Here is a 22,732-nt window from a genome sequence, read left to right on the forward strand (position 1 = left end):
GTAACCCACAAAGTACACTCCAGTCCAAACCAAAAAAAAAATTATTTTCTGTGTTTAGCCGCACGTATATATCAAATCGATATAACATAAATGGAGGACCAAACTTTCTCCGATAAAAATAAAATAGAGAAAGATCAAGAACCACTTCCTCCTAGTGCTGAAGCTGCTGCCACTAGTCATGACATAGACGATAACATGCCATCAACGTCGTCTGCCAAGGCCGATGCCCAATGTCATAGTAGAGGGCACATACAATCCCAAATGGCAAAGTTCAGGAAAATGACCTTGAAAAAGACATTTAAATCAGCTGAAGAGAAACGTAAACTTGCCAATATGCCATTTACGACACGGAGTGGCAAGGAACGGCTAAGGTCGATCCCTAGTATGTTCATGACTAGTGGTTCAGCTTCACATGACGATGGAAGCCCTCCTCCCACTAAAAAAATCAAAAGAGTTAAGCTGGCAAAAGCACAGCGAAGAACTGTGCTTTCTAAGAAGATATCACAAATCCCCAAGGAGAGTCCAAGTGTGGTGGTGGTTGCGATGCCTGACCTTCCCAGCACTGGACGGGAAGAGGTGGCTCTTTCCACCATTTGCACGCCCCCTGCAAGTGCTGAAAGGAGCACCCACAGTCCACTTGCTGATATGCAAATTGAAGATGTCACTGTTGAAGTACAACAGGATGAGGATACTGGTGTAGCTGGCGCTGAGGAGGAAGTTGGCGAGGAGGATTCTGATGGTGATGTGGTTTGTTTAAATCAGGCTCCGGGGGAGACAGTTGTTGTCCGTGGGATGAAAAAGCCCATCACGGTCATGCCTGGGCAGAAGACCAAACATTCCACCTCTTTGGTCTGGCAATATTTCTATCCAAATCCGGACAACAACTGTCTTGCCATATGTACCATATGTAAAGGTGAAATAAGTAGGGGTAGGGACGTCAACCACCTAGGAACATCCTCCCTTATACGGCACCTGCAGCGCGTTCATAAAAAGTTACTGTCAAGTTCAGAAACTTTGGCTAAGACCGTAAGCAGTCCAGGGACACCTAAATCCCGTTGTCCTGTTGTATCCAAGCGCCTGCAAACCACACCATCAACTCCCTCCTCGTCAATTTCCTCCTTAGTCAGGATCGGAAGTAGTCCTGCAGGCCATGTCACTGGCATGACTGACTCTCCTATCCGGGATTCCTCTGGAGGATCCTGCATTGCTACGCCTACTGCTGCCGCTGCTGCTGTTGCTGCTGCTGGGAGTCGTTCATCATCCCAGAGAGGAAGTAGGAACACCACTACTTTTACTAAACAATTGACCCTCCAACAGTCCTTAGCGAGGAGGATGAAGTACGACAGCAGTCATCCTGAAGCAAAACGTATAACTGAGGCCTTGACTGCTATGTTGGTGTTAGACGTGCGTCCGGTATCCGCCATTAGTGCAGTGGGATTTAGACAATTGATGGAGGTAGTGTGTCCCCGGTTCCAAATCCCGTCTAGATTCCACTTCACTAGGCAGGCGATACCGAGACTGTACAGAAACGTCAGAAAAAGTGTCCTCAGTGTCCTGAAAAATGCCGTTGTACACAATGTCCACTTAACCACGGACATGTGGACAAGTGGAACAGGGCAGACTAAGGACTATATGACTGTGACAGCCCACTGGGTAGATGTATCACCTTACGCAGCAACAGCAGCAGCGTCACCAGTAGCAGCATCTCAGAAACGCCAGCTCGTTACAAGGCAGGCTACGCTGTGTATCACCGGTTTCAGTAAGAGGCACACCGCCGACAACCTCTTAGAGAAACTGAGGGAAATCATCGCCCAGTGGCTTACCCCACTTAGACTCTCCTGGGGATTTGTGATATCTGACAACGCCACCAATATTGTGCGGGCATTACATCTGGGCAAATTCCAGCACGTCCCATGTTTTGCTCACACAATAAACTTGGTGGTGCAGAATTTTCTGAAAAGCGACAGGGGCGTGCAGGAGACGCTTTGGGTGGCCCGAAAAATTTCTGGCCACTTTCGCCATTCAGCGACTGCGTGCCGAAGACTGGAGCGCCAGCAAACACTCTTGAACCTGCCCCGCCATCACCTGAAGCAAGAGGTTGTGACGCGGTGGAACTCAACCCTCTATATGCTTCAGAGGATGGAGGAGCAGCAAAAGGCCATACAAGCCTATACATCCACCTATGACATAGGCAAAGGAGGGGGTATGCACCTGACTCAAGCGCAGTGGAGAATGATTTCCGTGTTGTGCAAGGTTCTCCAGCCCTTCGAACTTGCCACACGTGAAGTCAGTTCAGACACAGCCAGCTTGAGTCAGGTCATTCCCCTCATCAGGCTTTTGCAGAAGCAGCTGGAGAAAGTGAAGGAGGAGCTAAGACGGAGCGATTCCGCTCGGCATGTGGGACTTGTGGATGAAGCCCTTCATTCGCTTTGCCAGGATTCCAGGGTGGTCAATCTGTTGAAATCAGACCACTACATTTTGGCCACCGTGCTTGATCCTAGGTTTAAAGCCTATGTGGTGTCTCTCTTTCCGGCCGACACAAGCCTGCAGAGGTGCAAAGACCTGCTGGTGAACACACTGTCAGCTGAAGCGGAACGTGACACGTCAACGGCTCCTTCTTCATTTTCTCCCGCAACTGGGGCTGCCAGGAAAAAACTTAGGTATCCTAAGCAACCCGCTGGCGGTGATGCAGGGCAGGCAGGACCAAGTTTGGACATCTGGTCTGGACTGAAGGACCTGGCAACAATTTCTGACATGTCTACTGTCACTGCATATGATACTGTCACCATTGACAGAATGGTGGAGGATTACATCGGTGACAGCATCCAAGTAGGCATGTCAGACAGTCCATACCTGTACTGGCAGGAAAAAGAGGCAATTTGGAGGCCCCTGTACAAGCTGGCTCTATTTTACCTGAGTTGCCCCCCCTCCAGTGTGTACTCCGAAAGAGTGTTTAGTGCAGCCGGGAACCTTGTCAGCGAAAGGCGTAGGAGGTTGCTTCCACAGAATGTGGAGAAGATGATGTTCATCAAAATGAATTATCAGCTCTTCCAGGGAGACCAGCCTCCAGAAGGTACAGAGGGACCTGTGGTGGTGGATTCAAGTGGGGACGAGTTAATACTTTGTGAGGATGAGGATGTACACACTGAAGAGGGTGAGGAATCGGTGGATGAGGAGGATGAGGATGACATCTTGCCTCCGTAGAGCCAGTTTGTGCAGGGACACATTAATTTCCAGCTTGTTTTGTGGGGGCCCAAACGAACCAATCATTTCAGCCACAGTTGTGTGGCAGACCCTGGCGCTGAAATGATTGATTTGTTAAAGTGTGCATGTCCTGTTTATACAACATAAGGGTGGGTGGGAGGGCCCAAGGACAATTCCATCTTGCACTTCTTTTTTTTCTTTGCATTATGTACAGTTTGGGGCCTAGTTTTTCTAACTGCCATCCTGTCTGCCACTGCAGTGTCACTCCTAGATGGGTCACGTGTTTGTGCCGCCCACTCGTGTCGCTTAGCATAGTCATCCAGCTACCTCGGTGCAACCTTTTGGACATGAAAATACTATTGTGAGGTGTGAGGTGTTCAGAATAGACTGGAAATGAGTGGAAATTAAGGTTATTGAGGTTAATAATAGCATAGGAGCAGAGAAACCAACAAATTCTGTGATTTTAGCTGTTTTTATGCTTTTTAAAAAAAAAATACAGATCCAAAACACAAAACCCAGAACCCAAAACACGGAAGGGTGGTTTTGGCAAAACCAATCCAGATCCAAAACACGAAGAAAGATCCAGATCCAAAACCAAAACACAAAACACGAAAAGTGGCCGGTGCACACCCCTAGTCCATATACAGTGCCCCCTGTAGCTGTGCCAATATGCAGTATCCCCTGTAGTTGTGCCCATCTGCAGTGCCCCTGTGTAGTTGTGCCCATATGCCATGCCCCCTGTATTAGGCAGCCCGGCAAGGGTGAAAATCCCGATCGTCCCTAAGTATCGCTAACCTAATTCTACCCCCTAACCCTAACCCTCCCTTAGGGGTGCCTAAACCTAATCTCCCCCCCAAGTGCCTAACCCTAATCCTCCCTCTAAGTGCCTAAACCTAACTCCCCCTTTCCTGCTGCCTAAACCTAAGTCCCCGAGGGGGGTCCTAACCCTAACCTCCCCCCAGTGGTGCCTAACCCTAACCCCCCCCTTCCCCTAGCCTAAACCTAACCCTCCCAGCGGGTGCCTAACCCTAAGTCCCCCCGGGAGCCCTAAACCTAACTCTCCCCCCCTGGCGGCTGCCTGCACGCGGCGCCCGGCTTACCTTCATTCGGTATGCCGGGCGTCGGTCTTCCGCCGTCTGGTTAATGACAGGTGTCGAGTTTTCGACGCCTGTCATTAGTACCACACCGGGATTAGAAAGTCTGGAAGCCGGCGGTTGGCATTTAGACCGTCGGCTTCCAAACTACATCCCCCTGTAGTTGTGCCTACTCCCTTCTCAGAACTTACCTCATCCCAGTACTTACCTGACTCCATGCGGTCGCCTACCGGGCTGTCACACCTGCTGCCATTCTGACTGGATCTAACTTGATCCAGCATGCGTGGCCGCACAGGCTCCTCACGTCGCGGGTGGTATCATGATGTCACCCGCGCACTGCATCACTGGAAACGCTGGTCTCTGAAGCGATCGGTGGCTTCCTTAGCCTCTGATCACTTCAGAGGCCAGCGTTCACAGTTGCAGTGGCGAAGCAATGGCCCCCGGCATCCCCAAGCCACCGCGGGGGCCGTAGTTACTACACCGATTGACCACAGCCCCAATGTAAAACCTATAAAGCTCATATCAAGATGACCACAGCATACAGGAGAAACTACAAAGCCCTTTTTTGGTGACTAAAGTAAAAATGCAGAGTTCATATTTTCTTGCGAATTATTATAGTGCTGAAAATACTTTTAGAGGTTTGTGCACTCATGCAATAGTTCAGCATGATAATTCCTTCTGTACTGCCAAGGAAATGTTTCTTCTCACCTCTGACTGGATGAACATGCTTAGGGGCACCCGGTGCTGGGAGGGCTGTAGTGCGCGCAGCGAAGTCGCGCGCCCGGAAAAAGGAGTCATGGCCTTGCAGGCAGGGGCATGGCCTCATGGGCAGGGCGTGGCCTTTTGGATAGGGGCGTGGCCTCTCATCCCGAATCCCTGTTGTAATCCCTCCAGGTGTCCCGAAGACGTGGACTGCCCCCAGGGACCACTCTGTGTCCAGTACCAGCTCCCTCACTGTGTCAGGAGCCGAGTGCTGCACGTAATGCTACAGTGCAGCACCCGGCTCCTGTCACTGAGGAGGAGTCGGCACTTTGGTGTCACGCCTCGATGGGTGACACCCGGGTGCGGCCTTCACCCACCTTGTGACGCCACTGCTTAGGGGGAATTGTGCTTTAATGTGAAAACTTATTTTGGGCTAAATTTTTGCACAGTTTACGTGTCAATGTTGCTTTTCGCGTCTATGCACGCTTCCGTTTTTCGTGGAACTCAATTCCAAAAGTAGAGATGCGGCATTCGCATGAAAATTCTTCCTGGTGTTACCCATGATAACTATAGGTGAAAATGCTAAATCTGCCTGTACCCCACAAAAAAGAAAAGTGATATGGAATAACAATATAGAAGTATATTAGTGGCCCTAATAAAAGTATTTGGGGTCAAATGGCTATTTTATGCATATTTCTAAAGCTGTCAAATATCGATAGAAAGCAAGTGATTTTTTGGCCAAAAAAAAATTCTTTTTAAATTGGGGGTACATAAAAATGTATATAAGTATATATTTGTGTCATTTAATGACACAATCTAAAATTTTGAAAATCAATTAACCTATTTTCCAGCACTTTGCATTTTTTCACCCGAAAAATTACATATCATTATTGGCTAAATGAAGCTAATTAGAAAATTATTTTTGCCTAATTTGTCAATCAGGAGTGTGTCCTAGTGGTTCTGAACTGACATTTTTACCTAGCAATAGGAATTTTCCCCAACTTTTCACCTACTCAGGAGGTGGTGAAAACCAATTTGTACAAAATGCATGTCAGAATTCGCATAAGCAAAAACCGCCACTAATAGAATAGCGCGATAAGTACAAATTTGCACGATAAACCGTTTTTGGTGAAAAAGTGGCTTATCATGGCTAATTGAATTCTCACCATAGTTTCATAGACTGAATAGAGCATTGGAGGAGATGTACTAAGCCTTGAAAAGTAATAAAGTGGATAGTGATAAAGTACCAACCAATCAGCTCCTAACTGCCATTTTTCAAACACAGCCTGTAAAGTGACAGTTAGGAGCTGATTGGTTGGTACTTTATCACTCTCCACTTTATCACTTTTCAAGACTTAGTGCATCTTCCCCATTATGTAGGGAGGGGTAGGCTAGTCAGTGTTGAGTACAATTCACAGAACACCTAAAACCCCAGCAAATCTTATACCCCTTTTACACCAGAGCTAAAACCTAGGTAATTGCAGGGTTAACCTCGGTTGTTTCTGGGTGTAAAAGGGGCCAGGTTTGGATTCCCGGGTCAAGTGACCCGGCAATCCCACCCTGGTAATTTGCAGAGTTTAACACAGGAATAACCCGGGAAACCCTGCAGTGTAAATGGCGCTATCTGGGTCACGATGACCCGTATCCTGCCGCATGTCGCCCGATTGGCCGGCTTCAGTGGCCATCATCTCCAAGCATCCACTGCAGTGCCAGAAGAGCCAGGTCACTGCAGACCACGCTTCGGAGTGAACGGCGCCTTCTCGGGAATATCCTAGGTCGTCGCCGCAGTATGAAAGGGCTAAGGGCCTGATTCAGAGCCGGATGCTATTTGCGCTCGCTCGTTCAGAAAAAGGGGCCGGCTATTTAAATTGAGCGCTCGCTCTTTGCGGTCTGTTGATGCCTCTATGTCTGAGTGAGCGAACGAAACATGTGTTCGCTATTTTGTAAAGACGCCCCCTGGCCGCTCGCATCCTACGTCATCTCCGCTATTTATTTGATTAATCGAGTACATCGAAAGGCGTCTGAACTGCTCGCAGTGCTTGTGGTAGGATTTTCCTACCGTAATCATGCGAACAGTTCAGGCTAAGAAACAACCAAGTGACGTGGTCGATGATGCTCTTTGTTAATTATGCACACCCTTAAAACGCCCGTTTTGATCGTATGACACGCCTGCGTTCGGATCTCCACTCCCCGTTTTCAAGCACCTTCCCCTGTTACCACCCACAAACGCCTCATCCTGTCACTCAAATTAGCAGGCACTCGCTATTCTGCGAGTGCTCGATTTCCGATCGCACTGACTGGTTGGCGCATGCGCATTACGACCCATACGCATGCGCAGATGTGCGAACATCGCTCGGAGCGAACGAGTAGCCGCTTACGAGCGGCACTGAATCAGGCCCTAAGTTCCGGGTCTGATCCGGATTGGAACCCTGGCCCTGATACAGAGCTGGACACTCTGACAGAGCGCTCGCTCTGCATCAGGGCCGTCCCTCTTAGTTTTTAGAGCGGCCTCCTGGCCGCTCGCATAGCTGTGGGTGACCACTCACAGTTCTAGCGAGCGGCCAAAAAGACCCTTGTGGTAGGGTCTCGTTGCCGCAAGCCCTGGAGTGCTTTCGGGTCTGTCAGAGCCGAGAGCACTCCCACTGACATCACTTGTGATGTCAGTGGGGCTGGCCCCGGACGGTAGGCGTTTCCGTGGGAACGCCTCCATATGGGCAGCCACGCCCCCGGCACGCCCACCAAAGGGGGCGTGCTGTCACTCACCATTGACAGCACGCCCCCTTTGTAGCGAGACCCATAGCGATGGGTTGCCCATCGCTATCCGGGTCTCGTGCATGTGCACGATGGAGCCGGCACCCTCATGCGCATGCGCACTGGGCCAACATCGACCCGCTTGCGAGCGTTCTGAATTAGGCCCCTGTTCCAACCCCTTGTCAGACCCGGAACTTTGGTGTAAAAGAAGTATTAGTAAGCTTAACAGAACATCAGAGTCCCACATTGTCAGAATGGAAACTGGACAGGTGGTAATCCTTTCCATAACATACGATAATCCTGGGATAGATTAGGCAAACTTGCAAATAGACTTTAGAGGTTTGGGAATGTCATGACTTCCTGTGTGATGTTACTGACATACACAAGTGATATTAGAACTCAGAAAGTATGGGGCTATTTAGAACATTTTAATACATTTATGGCATGTAACAAAGTAGGTTTTAATGCCCCTGTTTTCTGCTTGCTAGTGACTGGGCACACAGAAAATTGTTAACGAATCACATACCTCCCATTTAAATGGATCCCACGCATGGAACCAGCCAGTGAAGGTGGGGGGCTCAAATCCTTGCTTCACTACAATTATGGCGGTGTCGCGATCCCGACCACCAGGGTGAGATTTTAAATACTCTTGAGCTGTGAACGCAGCATCCTTCTTTTCTGTTTCATTTGCATTTTTACCAGTCCAAAAGAAGACCTAGAGTAAAAAAAGTACAATGAACAAGCAGAGAAATGTTTCCCAGACCAATGGTAAAATACTCTGTATCCAAAGCATTTTCTGGCTTATTCAGCATTCAAATAAATTTCAACATAGCAACAATATTTAGTGCAAGTATGGACTCGCATCATCTGCGAGTTTGTTCCGAAACTTGCAGTTTTGCGAGCCGGGGACTCGGCTCTCTTAGCCAAACAACGGTCCGCCTATAGATTTCTATGGAGAAGAATACGGCTGAAGCTTGATTTGCGTATAACTGTACCTACAGCATAGTACAGTATAGTACGAAGTCTGGTGGGCTTGGGTTATTCGTTTTGTTTTTTTCCAAAACCTATGGACCATCTACATCAGGGCTCATCAATTTTTTGTAAAATCTAGGAGCCATCTTAAAAGTTTAGGAGCCAGACTGTGACCAAAATAAAAACTTGTATAGACCACCACACATGCCCCTTCAGTACCCCTCAAGCTCTCCATATGCCATTAGACTGCCACACATGCCTCTTCAATGGTCAGCAGATTCTGCCACATGCCCATGCCTGCCCCGGATTCAAAATATGCCATGCAGTAGGGCCCACATTCATATTAGGAAACACACTAGGGCCCAAATGCACATTATACCACACAGTAGGGCCCAAATGCACATTATACCACACAGTAGGGCCCAAATGCACATAATGCCACACAGTAGGGCCCAAATGCACATTATGCCACACAGTAGGGCCCAAATGCACATTATACCACACAGTAGGACCCAAATGCACATTATGCCACACAGTAGGGCCCAAATGCACATTATACCACACAGTAGGACCCAAGGGCCTGATTCAGACCCGGTCGCTAAGCTGCGCTCGCTCTGAGCAATGGTCGCACAACTGCGCATGCGTATAAGTCGCAGTGCGCGTGCGCAAACAAGCGTCTGCGGTGTGAAATCGTCCACTCGTAGTACACAGCCTGGCCGCTACTTTGAGTGACAGATAGCGCCGTTTGTGGGAACAGGGGAAGGTGCTTGTGAACGGGGGAGTGGATGTGCAAATGCAGGCGTGCCTGACCGTCAGAACGGAGTTTAATGGGTGTGCATAATTAGCAAAGTAGCGTCATTGAACATGTGACTTGGTTGGTTTTTCCCTGAACTGCTCGCAGTGCTTGGGGGAGGTTAGGGTCTATCTCAAGCGCTGCGAGCAGCTCCAATGGCTCCCGATGTTCCCGATTAATCCTACATTTCCTGGAGATGACGTGTGTACCGAGTAGCAAGGGGCGTCTTTAAACAGTTGCGAGCGCAATATGCCGACGCTCGCTTAGACATAGAGGCGTCCTTACACTGGAAAGAGCGAGCACATGATTTGCATAGACAGCCCCTTTTTGACAGCAAGCGGCCGCAAATAGCGAACGGGTTTGAATCAGGCCCCAAATGCACATTATGCCAAACAGTAGGGCCCAAATGCACATTATGCCACGCAGTAGGAACAAATACATATATTGCCACACATTAAAACCCAAGTTCACATTATGCCACAGTAGGTCCCAAATGTACATTAATATATAATTAAAAAAAAAAAAATAGCATTTGGACAAAAGTATACGATGGCCCAGAAGAAAGGTGCAGGGGTCTTATTAAGTGCAATGAGGAGCGCAGCTGATTGTGTGCCTCCCACAGGACTTCCAAGGCATCTTCACCTGGAGGGCGGCGGCCATGTAAAAGAGCTTAAAGGCTTCCTAAGTGTCTTCTGTCCTCTGGAGCTCTTCATCGCTCCTCCTCCGCCATCAGACGGACACCTGTTGCCTCGCGCTGGCTTATATAAGCCAGCATAAAGGGGCTTGGCGATGATGAGGCGAGCCATAATTGGCTCTCCGCGGCCATCTTGAATTTAAAAAATGCCGCTGCAATGCCATTTTTGAAATGGGATGCCAGCCACGCCATCGCTTGCTGCCGAACTCTGCAAGATAACAGCCACCTCCTGCATCATCCCACCGCTGCGTCCTGCACCACCACCGCCGCCACCCCCCCATGCCCGCTGTGTCCAGCCTCCATTCCTGCCGAGTCCCGCCAGCATTACCACCGCCATTCCCACCGCATCCCGCAGCAGTGCCGCCATGCTGATGGTGAGTTGGGCTGTCGGGAATGGAGATCAGTCACCAGCTCCGGTCTCTGCAGCCTACACACTACAATGTTGGTCGCCTGGTCGGTGGTCGGGTCTCCGAGTTTTTAAGCATGTTTAAAAACAAGGATACCCAACAGACGACCTGGATCTGGTCTGCGGAACGGTCGGCGGCGGGTACACACTTGTCCAATATTGGTCAGACCCCTCGGTCGGGAGTCGTATCTACCACGGATTGGACAGGTGTGTACTAGGGGTGAGCGGGTTCGGATTTCTGAAATCCGAACCCCCCCGAACCCCCCCGATCCGAGTCTGATCCGAGTCAGGCTCGACTTTTCCCGCCTGACTCGGATCTGAAATCGAGGCAAAACGTCATCATCCCGCCTTCCGAGTCTCGCGGGTTTTGGATCCTATATAAGGTACCCGCGTCGGCGCCATTTTCTCACTCGGCTGTGGACAGTGAAGAGGGAGGGTGGGAGTTAGGGCTGTGTAGTGTAGTGCTGCTGTTGTCCACTACTTCAAAGTCCATAGGGGCTGGCTGTGTTGTGCTGTGCTGCTGTTGTTAATAGGGGCTGTGTCCACTACTTCAAAGTCCATAGGGGCTGGCTGGACTGTGTTGTGCAGTCAGTTCTCCATAGGGGCTGTGTCCACTCCAAAGTCCTGTGCAGTGTCCCAGTTCTAAAGGAGTGCTGTAGTGTTGTCCAGGGGGTGCTCTGTCCATCAGGGGTGCTCCCCCCAAGTGCTAAAAAAATAATATATTTTCTGTGTTTGTGAATTGTGTGCGCAGTAGCCGCACGTGCATCAACAAAGTAGTGCCAAGCGTGCGCCTGTGTCATAAGTAAAGGGCCGGCTGGCTTGACCGTTAAAGGGTGCTGTAACCCCCAAAGTACACTCCAGTCCAAACCAAAAAAAAAATTATTTTCTGTGTTTGTGAATTGTGTGCGCAGTAGCCGCACGTGCATCAACAAAGTAGTGCCAAGCGTGCGCCTGTGTCATAAGTAAAGGGCCGGCTGGCTTGACCGTTAAAGGGTGCTGTAACCCCCGAAAGTACACTCCAGTCCAAACCAAAAAAAAATTATTTTCTGTGTTTGTGAATTGTGTGCGCAGTAGCCGCACGTGCATCAACAAAGTAGTGCCAAGCGTGCGCCTGTGTCATAAGTAAAGGGCCGGCTGGCTTGACCGTTAAGGGTGCTGTAACCCCCGAAAGTACACTCCAGTCCAAACCAAAAAAAAAATTATTTTCTGTGTTTGTGAATTGTGTGCGCAGTAGCCGCACGTGCATCAACAAAGTAGTGCCAAGCGTGCGCCTGTGTCATAAGTAAAGGGCCAGCTGGCTTGACCGTTAAGGGTGCTGTAACCCCCGAAAGTACACTCCAGTCAAACCAAAAAAAAAATTATTTTCTGTGTTTGTGAATTGTGTGCGCAGTAGCCGCACGTGCATCAACAAAGTAGTGCCAAGCGTGCGCCTGTGTCATTAATAAAGGGCCGGCTGGCTTGACCGTTAAAGGGTGCTGTAACCCCCAAAGTACACTCCAGTCCAAACCAAAAAAAAAAATATTTTCTGTGTTTGTGAATTGTGTGCGCAGTAGCCGCACGTGCATCAACAAAGTAGTGCCAAGCGTGCGCCTGTGTCATAAGTAAAGGGCCGGCTGGCTTGACCGTTAAAGGGTGCTGTAACCCCCGAAAGTACACTCCAGTCCAAACCAAAAAAAAATTATTTTCTGTGTTTGTGAATTGTGTGCGCAGTAGCCGCACGTGCATCAACAAAGTAGTGCCAAGCGTGCGCCTGTGTCATAAGTAAAGGGCCGGCTGGCTTGACCGTTAAGGGTGCTGTAACCCCCGAAAGTACACTCCAGTCCAAACCAAAAAAAAAATGATTTTCTGTGTTTGTGAATTGTGTGCGCAGTAGCCGCACGTGCATCAACAAAGTAGTGCCAAGCGTGCGCCTGTGTCATAAGTAAAGGGCCGGCTGGCTTGACCGTTAAGGGTGCTGTAACCCCCGAAAGTACACTCCAGTCCAAACCAAAAAAAAAATAATTTTCTGTGTTTGTGAATTGTGTGCGCAGTAGCCGCACGTGCATCAACAAAGTAGTGCCAAGCGTGCGCCTGTGTCATAAGTAAAGGGCCGGCTGGCTTGACCGTTAAAGGGTGCTGTAACCCCCAAAGTACACTCCAGTCCAAACCAAAAAAAAAAATATTTTCTGTGTTTGTGAATTGTGTGCGCAGTAGCCGCACGTGCATCAACAAAGTAGTGCCAAGCGTGCGCCTGTGTCATAAGTAAAGGGCCGGCTGGCTTGACCGTTAAAGGGTGCTGTAACCCCCGAAAGTACACTCCAGTCCAAACCAAAAAAAAAATTATTTTCTGTGTTTGTGAATTGTGTGCGCAGTAGCCGCACGTGCATCAACAAAGTAGTGCCAAGAGTGCGCCTGTGTCATAAGTAAAGGGCCGGCAGGCTTGACCGTTAAAGGGTGCTGTAACCCCCAAAGTACACTCCAGTCCAAACCAAAAAAAAAATTATTTTCTGTGTTTGTGAATTGTGTGCGCAGTAGCCGCACGTGCATCAACAAAGTAGTGCCAAGCGTGCGCCTGTGTCATAAGTAAAGGGCCGGCTGGCTTGACCGTTAAGGGTGCTGTAACCCCCGAAAGTACACTCCAGTCCAAACCAAAAAAAAAATTATTTTCTGTGTTTGTGAATTGTGTGCGCAGTAGCCGCACGTGCATCAACAAAGTAGTGCCAAGCGTGCGCCTGTGTCATAAGTAAAGGGCCGGCTGGCTTGACCGTTAAGGGTGCTGTAACCCCCTAAAGTACACTCCAGTCCAAACCAAAAAAAAATTATTTTCTGTGTTTGTGAATTGTGTGCGCAGTAGCCGCACGTGCATCAACAAAGTAGTGCCAAGCGTGCGCCTGTGTCATAAGTAAAGGGCCGGCTGGCTTGACCGTTAAAGGGTGCTGTAACCCCCGAAAGTACACTCCAGTCCAAACCAAAAAAAAAATTATTTTCTGTGTTTGTGAATTGTGTGCGCAGTAGCCGCACGTGCATCAACAAAGTAGTGCCAAGAGTGCGCCTGTGTCATAAGTAAAGGGCCGGCTGGCTTGACCGTTAAAGGGTGCTGTAACCCCCAAAGTACACTCCAGTCCAAACCAAAAAAAAAATTATTTTCTGTGTTTGTGAATTGTGTGCGCAGTAGCCGCACGTGCATCAACAAAGTAGTGCCAAGCGTGCGCCTGTGTCATAAGTAAAGGGCCGGCTGGCTTGACCGTTAAAGGGTGCTGTAACCCCCGAAAGTACACTCCAGTCCAAACCAAAAAAAAAATTATTTTCTGTGTTTGTGAATTGTGTGCGCAGTAGCCGCACGTGCATCAACAAAGTAGTGCCAAGAGTGCACCTGTGTCATAAGTAAAGGGCCGGCTGGCTTGACCGTTAAAGGGTGCTGTAACCCCCAAAGTACACTCCAGTCCAAACCAAAAAAAAAATTATTTTCTGTGTTTGTGAATTGTGTGCGCAGTAGCCGCACGTGCATCAACAAAGTAGTGCCAAGCGTGCGCCTGTGTCATAAGTAAAGGGCCGGCTGGCTTGACCATTAAAGGGTGCTGTAACCCCCGAAAGTACACTCCAGTCCAAACCAAAAAAAAAATTATTTTCTGTGTTTGTGAATTGTGTGCGCAGTAGCCGCACGTGCATCAACAAAGTAGTGCCAAGAGTGCGCCTGTGTCATAAGTAAAGGGCCGGCTGGCTTGACCGTTAAAGGGTGCTGTAACCCCCAAAGTACACTCCAGTCCAAACCAAAAAAAAAATTATTTTCTGTGTTTGTGAATTGTGTGCGCAGTAGCCGCACGTGCATCAACAAAGTAGTGCCAAGCGTGCGCCTGTGTCATAAGTAAAGGGCCGGCTGGCTTGACCGTTAAAGGGTGCTGTAACCCCCGAAAGTACACTCCAGTCCAAACCAAAAAAAAAATTATTTTCTGTGTTTGTGAATTGTGTGCGCAGTAGCCGCACGTGCATCAACAAAGTAGTGCCAAGAGTGCGCCTGTGTCATAAGTAAAGGGCCGGCTGGCTTGACCGTTAAAGGGTGCTGTAACCCCCAAAGTACACTCCAGTCCAAACCAAAAAAAAAATTATTTTCTGTGTTTGTGAATTGTGTGCGCAGTAGCCGCACGTGCATCAACAAAGTAGTGCCAAGCGTGCGCCTGTGTCATAAGTAAAGGGCCGGCTGGCTTGACCGATAAAGGGTGCTGTAACCCCCGAAAGTACACTCCAGTCCAAACCAAAAAAAAAATTATTTTCTGTGTTTGTGAATTGTGTGCGCAGTAGCCGCACGTGCATCAACAAAGTAGTGCCAAGAGTGCGCCTGTGTCATAAGTAAAGGGCCGGCTGGCTTGACCGTTAAAGGGTGCTGTAACCCCCAAAGTACACTCCAGTCCAAACCAAAAAAAAAATTATTTTCTGTGTTTGTGAATTGTGTGCGCAGTAGCCGCACGTGCATCAACAAAGTAGTGCCAAGCGTGCGCCTGTGTCATAAGTAAAGGGCCGGCTGGCTTGACCGTTAAAGGGTGCTGTAACCCCCGAAAGTACACTCCAGTCCAAACCAAAAAAAAAATTATTTTCTGTGTTTGTGAATTGTGTGCGCAGTAGCCGCACGTGCATCAACAAAGTAGTGCCAAGAGTGCGCCTGTGTCATAAGTAAAGGGCCGGCTGGCTTGACCGTTAAAGGGTGCTGTAACCCCCAAAGTACACTCCAGTCCAAACCAAAAAAAAATTATTTTCTGTGTTTGTGAATTGTGTGCGCAGTAGCCGCACGTGCATCAACAAAGTAGTGCCAAGCGTGCGCCTGTGTCATAAGTAAAGGGCCGGCTGGCTTGACCGTTAAAGGGTGCTGTAACCCCTGAAAGTACACTCCAGTCCAAACCAAAAAAAAAATTATTTTCTGTGTTTAGCCGCACGTATATATCAAATCGATATAACATAAATGGAGGACCAAACTTTCTCCGATAAAAATAAAATAGAGAAAGATCAAGAACCACTTCCTCCTAGTGCTGAAGCTGCTGCCACTAGTCATGACATAGACGATAACATGCCATCAACGTCGTCTGCCAAGGCCGATGCCCAATGTCATAGTAGAGGGCACATACAATCCCAAATGGCAAAGTTCAGGAAAATGACCTTGAAAAAGACATTTAAATCAGCTGAAGAGAAACGTAAACTTGCCAATATGCCATTTACGACACGGAGTGGCAAGGAACGGTTAAGGTCGATCCCTAGTATGTTCATGACTAGTGGTTCAGCTTCACATGACGATGGAAGCCCTCCTCCCACTAAAAAAATCAAAAGAGTTAAGCTGGCAAAAGCACAGCGAAGAACTGTGCTTTCTAAGAAGATATCACAAATCCCCAAGGAGAGTCCAAGTGTGGTGGTGGTTGCGATGCCTGACCTTCCCAGCACTGGACGGGAAGAGGTGGCTCTTTCCACCATTTGCACGCCCCCTGCAAGTGCTGAAAGGAGCACCCACAGTCCACTTGCTGATATGCAAATTGAAGATGTCACTGTTGAAGTACAACAGGATGAGGATACTGGTGTAGCTGGCGCTGAGGAGGAAGTTGGCGAGGAGGATTCTGATGGTGATGTGGTTTGTTTAAATCAGGCTCCGGGGGAGACAGTTGTTGTCCGTGGGATGAAAAAGCCCATCACGGTCATGCCTGGGCAGAAGACCAAACATTCCACCTCTTTGGTCTGGCAATATTTCTATCCAAATCCGGACAACAACTGTCTTGCCATATGTACCATATGTAAAGGTGAAATAAGTAGGGGTAGGGACGTCAACCACCTAGGAACATCCTCCCTTATACGGCACCTGCAGCGCGTTCATAAAAAGTTACTGTCAAGTTCAGAAACTTTGGCTAAGACCGTAAGCAGTCCAGGGACACCTAAATCCCGTTGTCCTGTTGTATCCAAGCGCCTGCAAACCACACCGTCAACTCCCTCCTCGTCAATTTCCTCCTTAGTCAGGATCGGAAGTAGTCCTGCAGGCCATGTCACTGGCATGACTGACTCTCCTATCCGGGATTCCTCTGGAGGATCCTGCATTGCTACGCCTACTGCTGCCGCTGCTGCTGTTGCTGCTGCTGGGAGTCGTTCATCATCCCAGAGAGGAAGTAGGAACACCACTACTTTTACTAAACAATTGACCCTCCAACAGTCCTTAGCGAGGAGGATGAAGTACGACAGCAGTCATCCTGAAGCAAAACGTATAACTGAGGCCTTGACTGCTATGTTGGTGTTAGACGTGCGTCCGGTATCCGCCATTAGTGCAGTGGGATTTAGACAATTGATGGAGGTAGTGTGTCCCCGGTTCCAAATCCCGTCTAGATTCCACTTCACTAGGCAGGCGATACCGAGACTGTACAGAAACGTCAGAAAAAGTGTCCTCAGTGTCCTGAAAAATGCCGTTGTACACAATGTCCACTTAACCACGGACATGTGGACAAGTGGAACAGGGCAGACTAAGGACTATATGACTGTGACAGCCCACTGGGTAGATGTATCACCTTACGCAGCAACAGCAGCAGCGTCACCAGTAGCAGCATCTCAGAAACGCCAGCTCGTTACAAGGCAGGCTACGCTGTGTATCACTGGTTTCAGTAAGAGGCACACCGCCGACAACCTCTTAGAGAAACTGAGGGAAATCATCGCCCAGTGGCTTACCCCACTTAGACTCTCCTGGGGATTTGTGATATCTGACAACGCCACCAATATTGTGCGGGCATTACATCTGGGCAAATTCCAGCACGTCCCATGTTTTGCTCACACAATAAACTTGGTGGTGCAGAATTTTCTGAAAAGCGACAGGGGCGTGCAGGAGACGCTTTGGGTGGCCCGAAAAATTTCTGGCCACTTTCGCCATTCAGCGACTGCATGCCGAAGACTGGAGCGCCAGCAAACACTCTTGAACCTGCCCCGCCATCACCTGAAGCAAGAGGTTGTGACGCGGTGGAACTCAACCCTCTATATGCTTCAGAGGATGGAGGAGCAGCAAAAGGCCATACAAGCCTATACATCCACCTATGACATAGGCAAAGGAGGGGGTATGCACCTGACTCAAGCGCAGTGGAGAATGATTTCCGTGTTGTGCAAGGTTCTCCAGCCCTTCGAACTTGCCACACGTGAAGTCAGTTCAGACACAGCCAGCTTGAGTCAGGTCATTCCCCTCATCAGGCTTTTGCAGAAGCAGCTGGAGAAAGTGAAGGAGGAGCTAAGACGGAGCGATTCCGCTCGGCATGTGGGACTTGTGGATGAAGCCCTTCATTCGCTTTGCCAGGATTCCAGGGTGGTCAATCTGTTGAAATCAGACCACTACATTTTGGCCACCGTGCTTGATCCTAGGTTTAAAGCCTATGTGGTGTCTCTCTTTCCGGCCGACACAAGCCTGCAGAGGTGCAAAGACCTGCTGGTGAACACACTGTCAGCTGAAGCGGAACGTGACACGTCAACGGCTCCTTCTTCATTTTCTCCCGCAACTGGGGCTGCCAGGAAAAAACTTAGGTATCCTAAGCAACCCGCTGGCGGTGATGCAGGGCAGGCAGGACCAAGTTTGGACATCTGGTCCGGACTGAAGGACCTGGCAACAATTTCTGACATGTCTACTGTCACTGCATATGATACTGTCACCATTGACAGAATGGTGGAGGATTACATCGGTGACAGCATCCAAGTAGGCATGTCAGACAGTCCATACCTGTACTGGCAGGAAAAAGAGGCAATTTGGAGGCCCCTGTACAAGCTGGTTCTATTTTACCTGAGTTGCCCCCCCTCCAGTGTGTACTCCGAAAGAGTGTTTAGTGCAGCCGGGAACCTTGTCAGCGAAAGGCGTAGGAGGTTGCTTCCACAGAATGTGGAGAAGATGATGTTCATCAAAATGAATTATCAGCTCTTCCAGGGAGACCAGCCTCCAGAAGGTACAGAGGGACCTGTGGTGGTGGATTCAAGTGGGGACGAGTTAATACTTTGTGAGGATGAGGATGTACACACTGAAGAGGGTGAGGAATCGGTGGATGAGGAGGATGAGGATGACATCTTGCCTCCGTAGAGCCAGTTTGTGCAGGGACACATTAATTGCCAGCTTGTTTTGTGGGGGTCCAAACGAACCAATCATTTCAGCCACAGTTGTGTGGCAGACCCTGGCGCTGAAATGATTGATTTGTTAAAGTGTGCATGTCCTGTTTATACAACATAAGGGTGGGTGGGAGGGCCCAAGGACAATTCCATCTTGCACTTCTTTTTTTTCTTTGCATTATGTACAGTTTGGGGCCTAGTTTTTCTAACTGCCATCCTGTCTGCCACTGCAGTGTCACTCCTAGATGGGTCACGTGTTTGTGCCGCCCACTCGTGTCGCTTAGCATAGTCATCCAGCTACCTCGGTGCAACCTTTTGGACATGAAAACACTATTGTGAGGTGTGAGGTGTTCAGAATAGACTGGAAATGAGTGGAAATTAAGGTTATTGAGGTTAATAATAGCATAGGAGCAGAGAAACCAACAAATTCTGTGATTTTAGCTGTTTTTATGCTTTTTTTAAAAAAAATACAGATCCAAAACACAAAACCCAGAACCCAAAACACGGAAGGGTGGTTTTGGCAAAACCAATCCAGATCCAAAACACGAAGAAAGATCCAGATCCAAAACCAAAACACAAAACACGAAAAGTGGCCGGTGCACACCCCTAGTGTGTACCCAGCATTAGGCACCTGTCAATATATAAAATTCTTAACTCAGTACTATTATTGTGTTTCACCCCATTGATTTATTTTAACAACTGCAGGCCAATTTAGCCCCAATAACACAGAGATGTATGCAGTTTGTACATGTACATGATCAACTGAAGAGTACTAATACTTCTATATACCCCTTTGAGCTATGAATCACATTGACAGCAAATCTGCTGTACACACCAATTAACTCTTGACAATTTCTTCCATGACTCTGAGTATGCTTAAACAGTTTTTAAACCCACATCATTTTGCTTTTCTTCACTGGTTGATTTAACCCTAACTTCATACTTGCCTACTTTTGAAAAGTAGTTTCAGGGAGATCATTTCCGGAACTATCAAACGAGCATGCACGGCGCGCCATTAAGGGCCGTGCCCAGCACCGGCCAAAAGGCGTGTCTAGATCCACCTATGGGCGTATCTATTGCCAATTGGGTGTGTTCTGGACCAAATGAAATTACAATGACTTCATGTAATGGTGCGTACACACGGGACAATCAACAACGATAACGATATCATTGTTCGATCTCCCGGGTGTGCTGGATGATCGATATCGATCATGCAGCACACCATGTACCTACCAACGACTATAATGTGCTTCCCTATAGTAACCTGATCGATATCAACCAGGTTGGCCTGCATGTACGGGCGATGGTCAATATCGACCATACGTGCCCGCCCATCGCAGGTTGTTGGTGGCTTGAAAAATGCACAATATCAATATAGTTCATATCGTCCATTTAAGTCATACCGTGTGTATGCAGCTTAAGTTACTGAAATATTCTGTATTGCTGACAATGGAGGCAAATTGGTGTCAGTATATTTCCATATGGAGACAGGGGCATAAGGGGGCAACATGAAATGTGGACAAAATATAAATATTCTCCTCCACAACCATTCTAATTAAAATGCTTCAACCTTCAATTTTGTAATATATACTGTAGATGACCACACAGTATTTCAGATGACATCTGTAGTGTTCACCAGCACAAATGATCATATAACACATCTTACTATACGCTGACACCCTAGCCCCCCCTGACATTAATATATCTGCCCTGCCACACTGACATTAATGCTAGATCTCCCCCTGCCACATTCACATGTTTACAATCGTCTTACCACCTTTCTTTCCTCTCATTCCCTCCTTGACCCTTTTCAATCTGGCTTCCGTTCTCTCCACTCCACTGAAACTGCCCTCACAAAAGTCAGCAATGACCTCCTTGCTGCTAAATCCATGGGCCACTACTCTCTGCTCATTCTCCTTGACCTTTCTGCTACTTTCGACACTGTGGACCACCCTCTCCTTCTGCAAATCCTTCACTCCCTTGGTCTACGTGACACTGCCCTCTCCTGGCTATCCTCCTACCTCTCTGACCGATCCTTCTCTGTCTCCTCTCATGACTCCTCTTCTCCCCCACAGCCTCTTGCAGTGGGTGTTCCCTAAGGTTCTGTTCTTGGACCTCTCCTTTTCTCACTCTATACATCCTCACTAGGTGAACTCATCAGCTCTTTTGACCTCCAATATCATCTCTATGCTGATCATACTCAGATCCACCTTTCCTCCCCTGACCTCTCTCCCTCTCTCCTCACTCGTGTCTCCATCTGTCTCTCTGCCATCTCTTCCTGGATGTCCCAGCGATTTCTTAAACTTAATATGTCTAAGACTGAGCTAAAAATCTTCCCTCCCCCCTACATAACCACACTTCCCACCATTTCTTTATCATATCGAAGCTGGATTATTGGCTGTGACAAGATCAGTTTAAAATTGAATCGCAGTGATGCCATCTTGCGACTGGCCACAAGATGCCATCTTGGAAATGAAATCGCAAGACGCCATTTTACGAATGGCCGCCCAAGCGCCATTTTAGATAAACTCACACTTTAGTACATGTGGCAATATTACTATTAGCATCATGCAATTGCATCTTACACCATTTCTCATACACACATTAATACGCACAATTGCGCAGTTAACTAGTCGCATATTAGCGAATACATAAGATCTTGTATGAAAACGCAGAATATTAGCTTCATGCAAACGCATCTGCCCCATGTTAACTAGCATCTTTACATCAAACCCCACATAGGAATTGAATGAGATCCCGCACTAGTTAATCGTATATATTGTATTGTTCGATATTAGCTCTTAATTATATATGTGTGAAACAATAACTCAGTTGATAAGGGTAAAGGGTTAAAATACCACAGAATTATATCACTGAGGTGCTACCATATACTCTAGATTATATGTCCATTAAACAAACCAAAAGAAAAGATAGAGTATTTTGTTCTGGTGCACATACATTTAGTTCACATAGAGCATTTCATTATACTGTTAAAATATTCAATCTTTATTAAATTATTGTTAAAATTGATACCATATAGGGTTACCAATGAGGCGAAATGTTTAAAATACAATAGATAGTATAGAGTAAAGTGTGCAAAAGAGTAAATAAATGTGATTACACACAAAAATCACATTTATTTACTCTTTTGTGTTTATTTACTGCATGACTGCATACGCAAAATAGGTTTATAGGCAGGATATCAGAAGGTATAGGCAGGGGTGTATAGAGGTTCAAAGGCGGTATCGTTAGTTGGGGGCTCGTAGTGAAGTCACTTACCCACTCACACGGCACATACGGTTATCGATATCTCACCAAAGGGTGGAGTGGCCACATGCAGGGTTTACCTGCAACCGCTCGGTGCTGAGAGATCGCTACCCGTTTTCGTGTGGACCAGGGACGCTGACTAGAATCCAGGGACAAGAGAGGAAAAAGTTTGTTTTCCTTTGTTGATAGAACCTAACATTTAAAGGGGTGCCGCAGTATTGAACACGCGGCTGAGTCGCAGTTTTGCACACAGTAAAGACGCACTTTTGTGTACGCAGCTAAAGGTTGTCATACGGTTGTGTGGTAGTCGCATTATTGTGTATGCGACTGGTCGCACAATAGCATATTCGTACTTCCGATTGTGCTGCCACATGTTTATACAAAGCCATTGAGTTTACATTATCAATTGTTGCTAAATATCTGGGTTAACGTGTATTTTTCTACGCAGGAAAAAAGTGTGTAACTGTGAGTGTTTGTTTAGGGTGTAACACGGGACCTAAATGTTAAGGGTATCGTAGGACCCTTAAGTGCTAGACGCAGGAGTTGTCCTAGTGACTCGGTAGCAGCTTACCGTTTACTTTACACAAAGCAGGTGTATGGTTGTTATTTTTGTTAGGGTTTGGCCCCCAGCGTGATTATAGCGTTCAGTAATCAATGTGTGTGTTCTGTTAGGCTTATTTGAACACTATAATTGAACCGCATAATCTTGGCTAGATTGTGATTGTGAGCTGGTCGGAGAGTGGACGAAATCAACTGGAACACAAAGGGTACTTTGC

General features: G+C 47.8%; 1 protein-coding gene across 1 annotated transcript in view; it reads right to left on the minus strand.

Moving 5' to 3' along the window:
- Positions 1–22,732, minus strand: part of VIL1 (villin 1) — a 129,900-nt gene that overhangs the window by 19,532 nt on the left and 87,636 nt on the right. Inside the window, exon 17 of the mRNA XM_088472416.1 lies at positions 8,278–8,466. Coding sequence (XP_088328542.1) covers positions 8,278–8,466 — 189 coding nt within the window. The remainder of the gene's footprint in view (positions 1–8,277; positions 8,467–22,732) is intronic.

The sequence above is a fragment of the Taudactylus pleione genome, unplaced genomic scaffold (assembly GCF_031769625.1).
Source record: "Taudactylus pleione unplaced genomic scaffold, aTauple2 ptg000122l, whole genome shotgun sequence".
Classification (NCBI taxonomy): domain Eukaryota; kingdom Metazoa; phylum Chordata; class Amphibia; order Anura; family Myobatrachidae; genus Taudactylus; species Taudactylus pleione.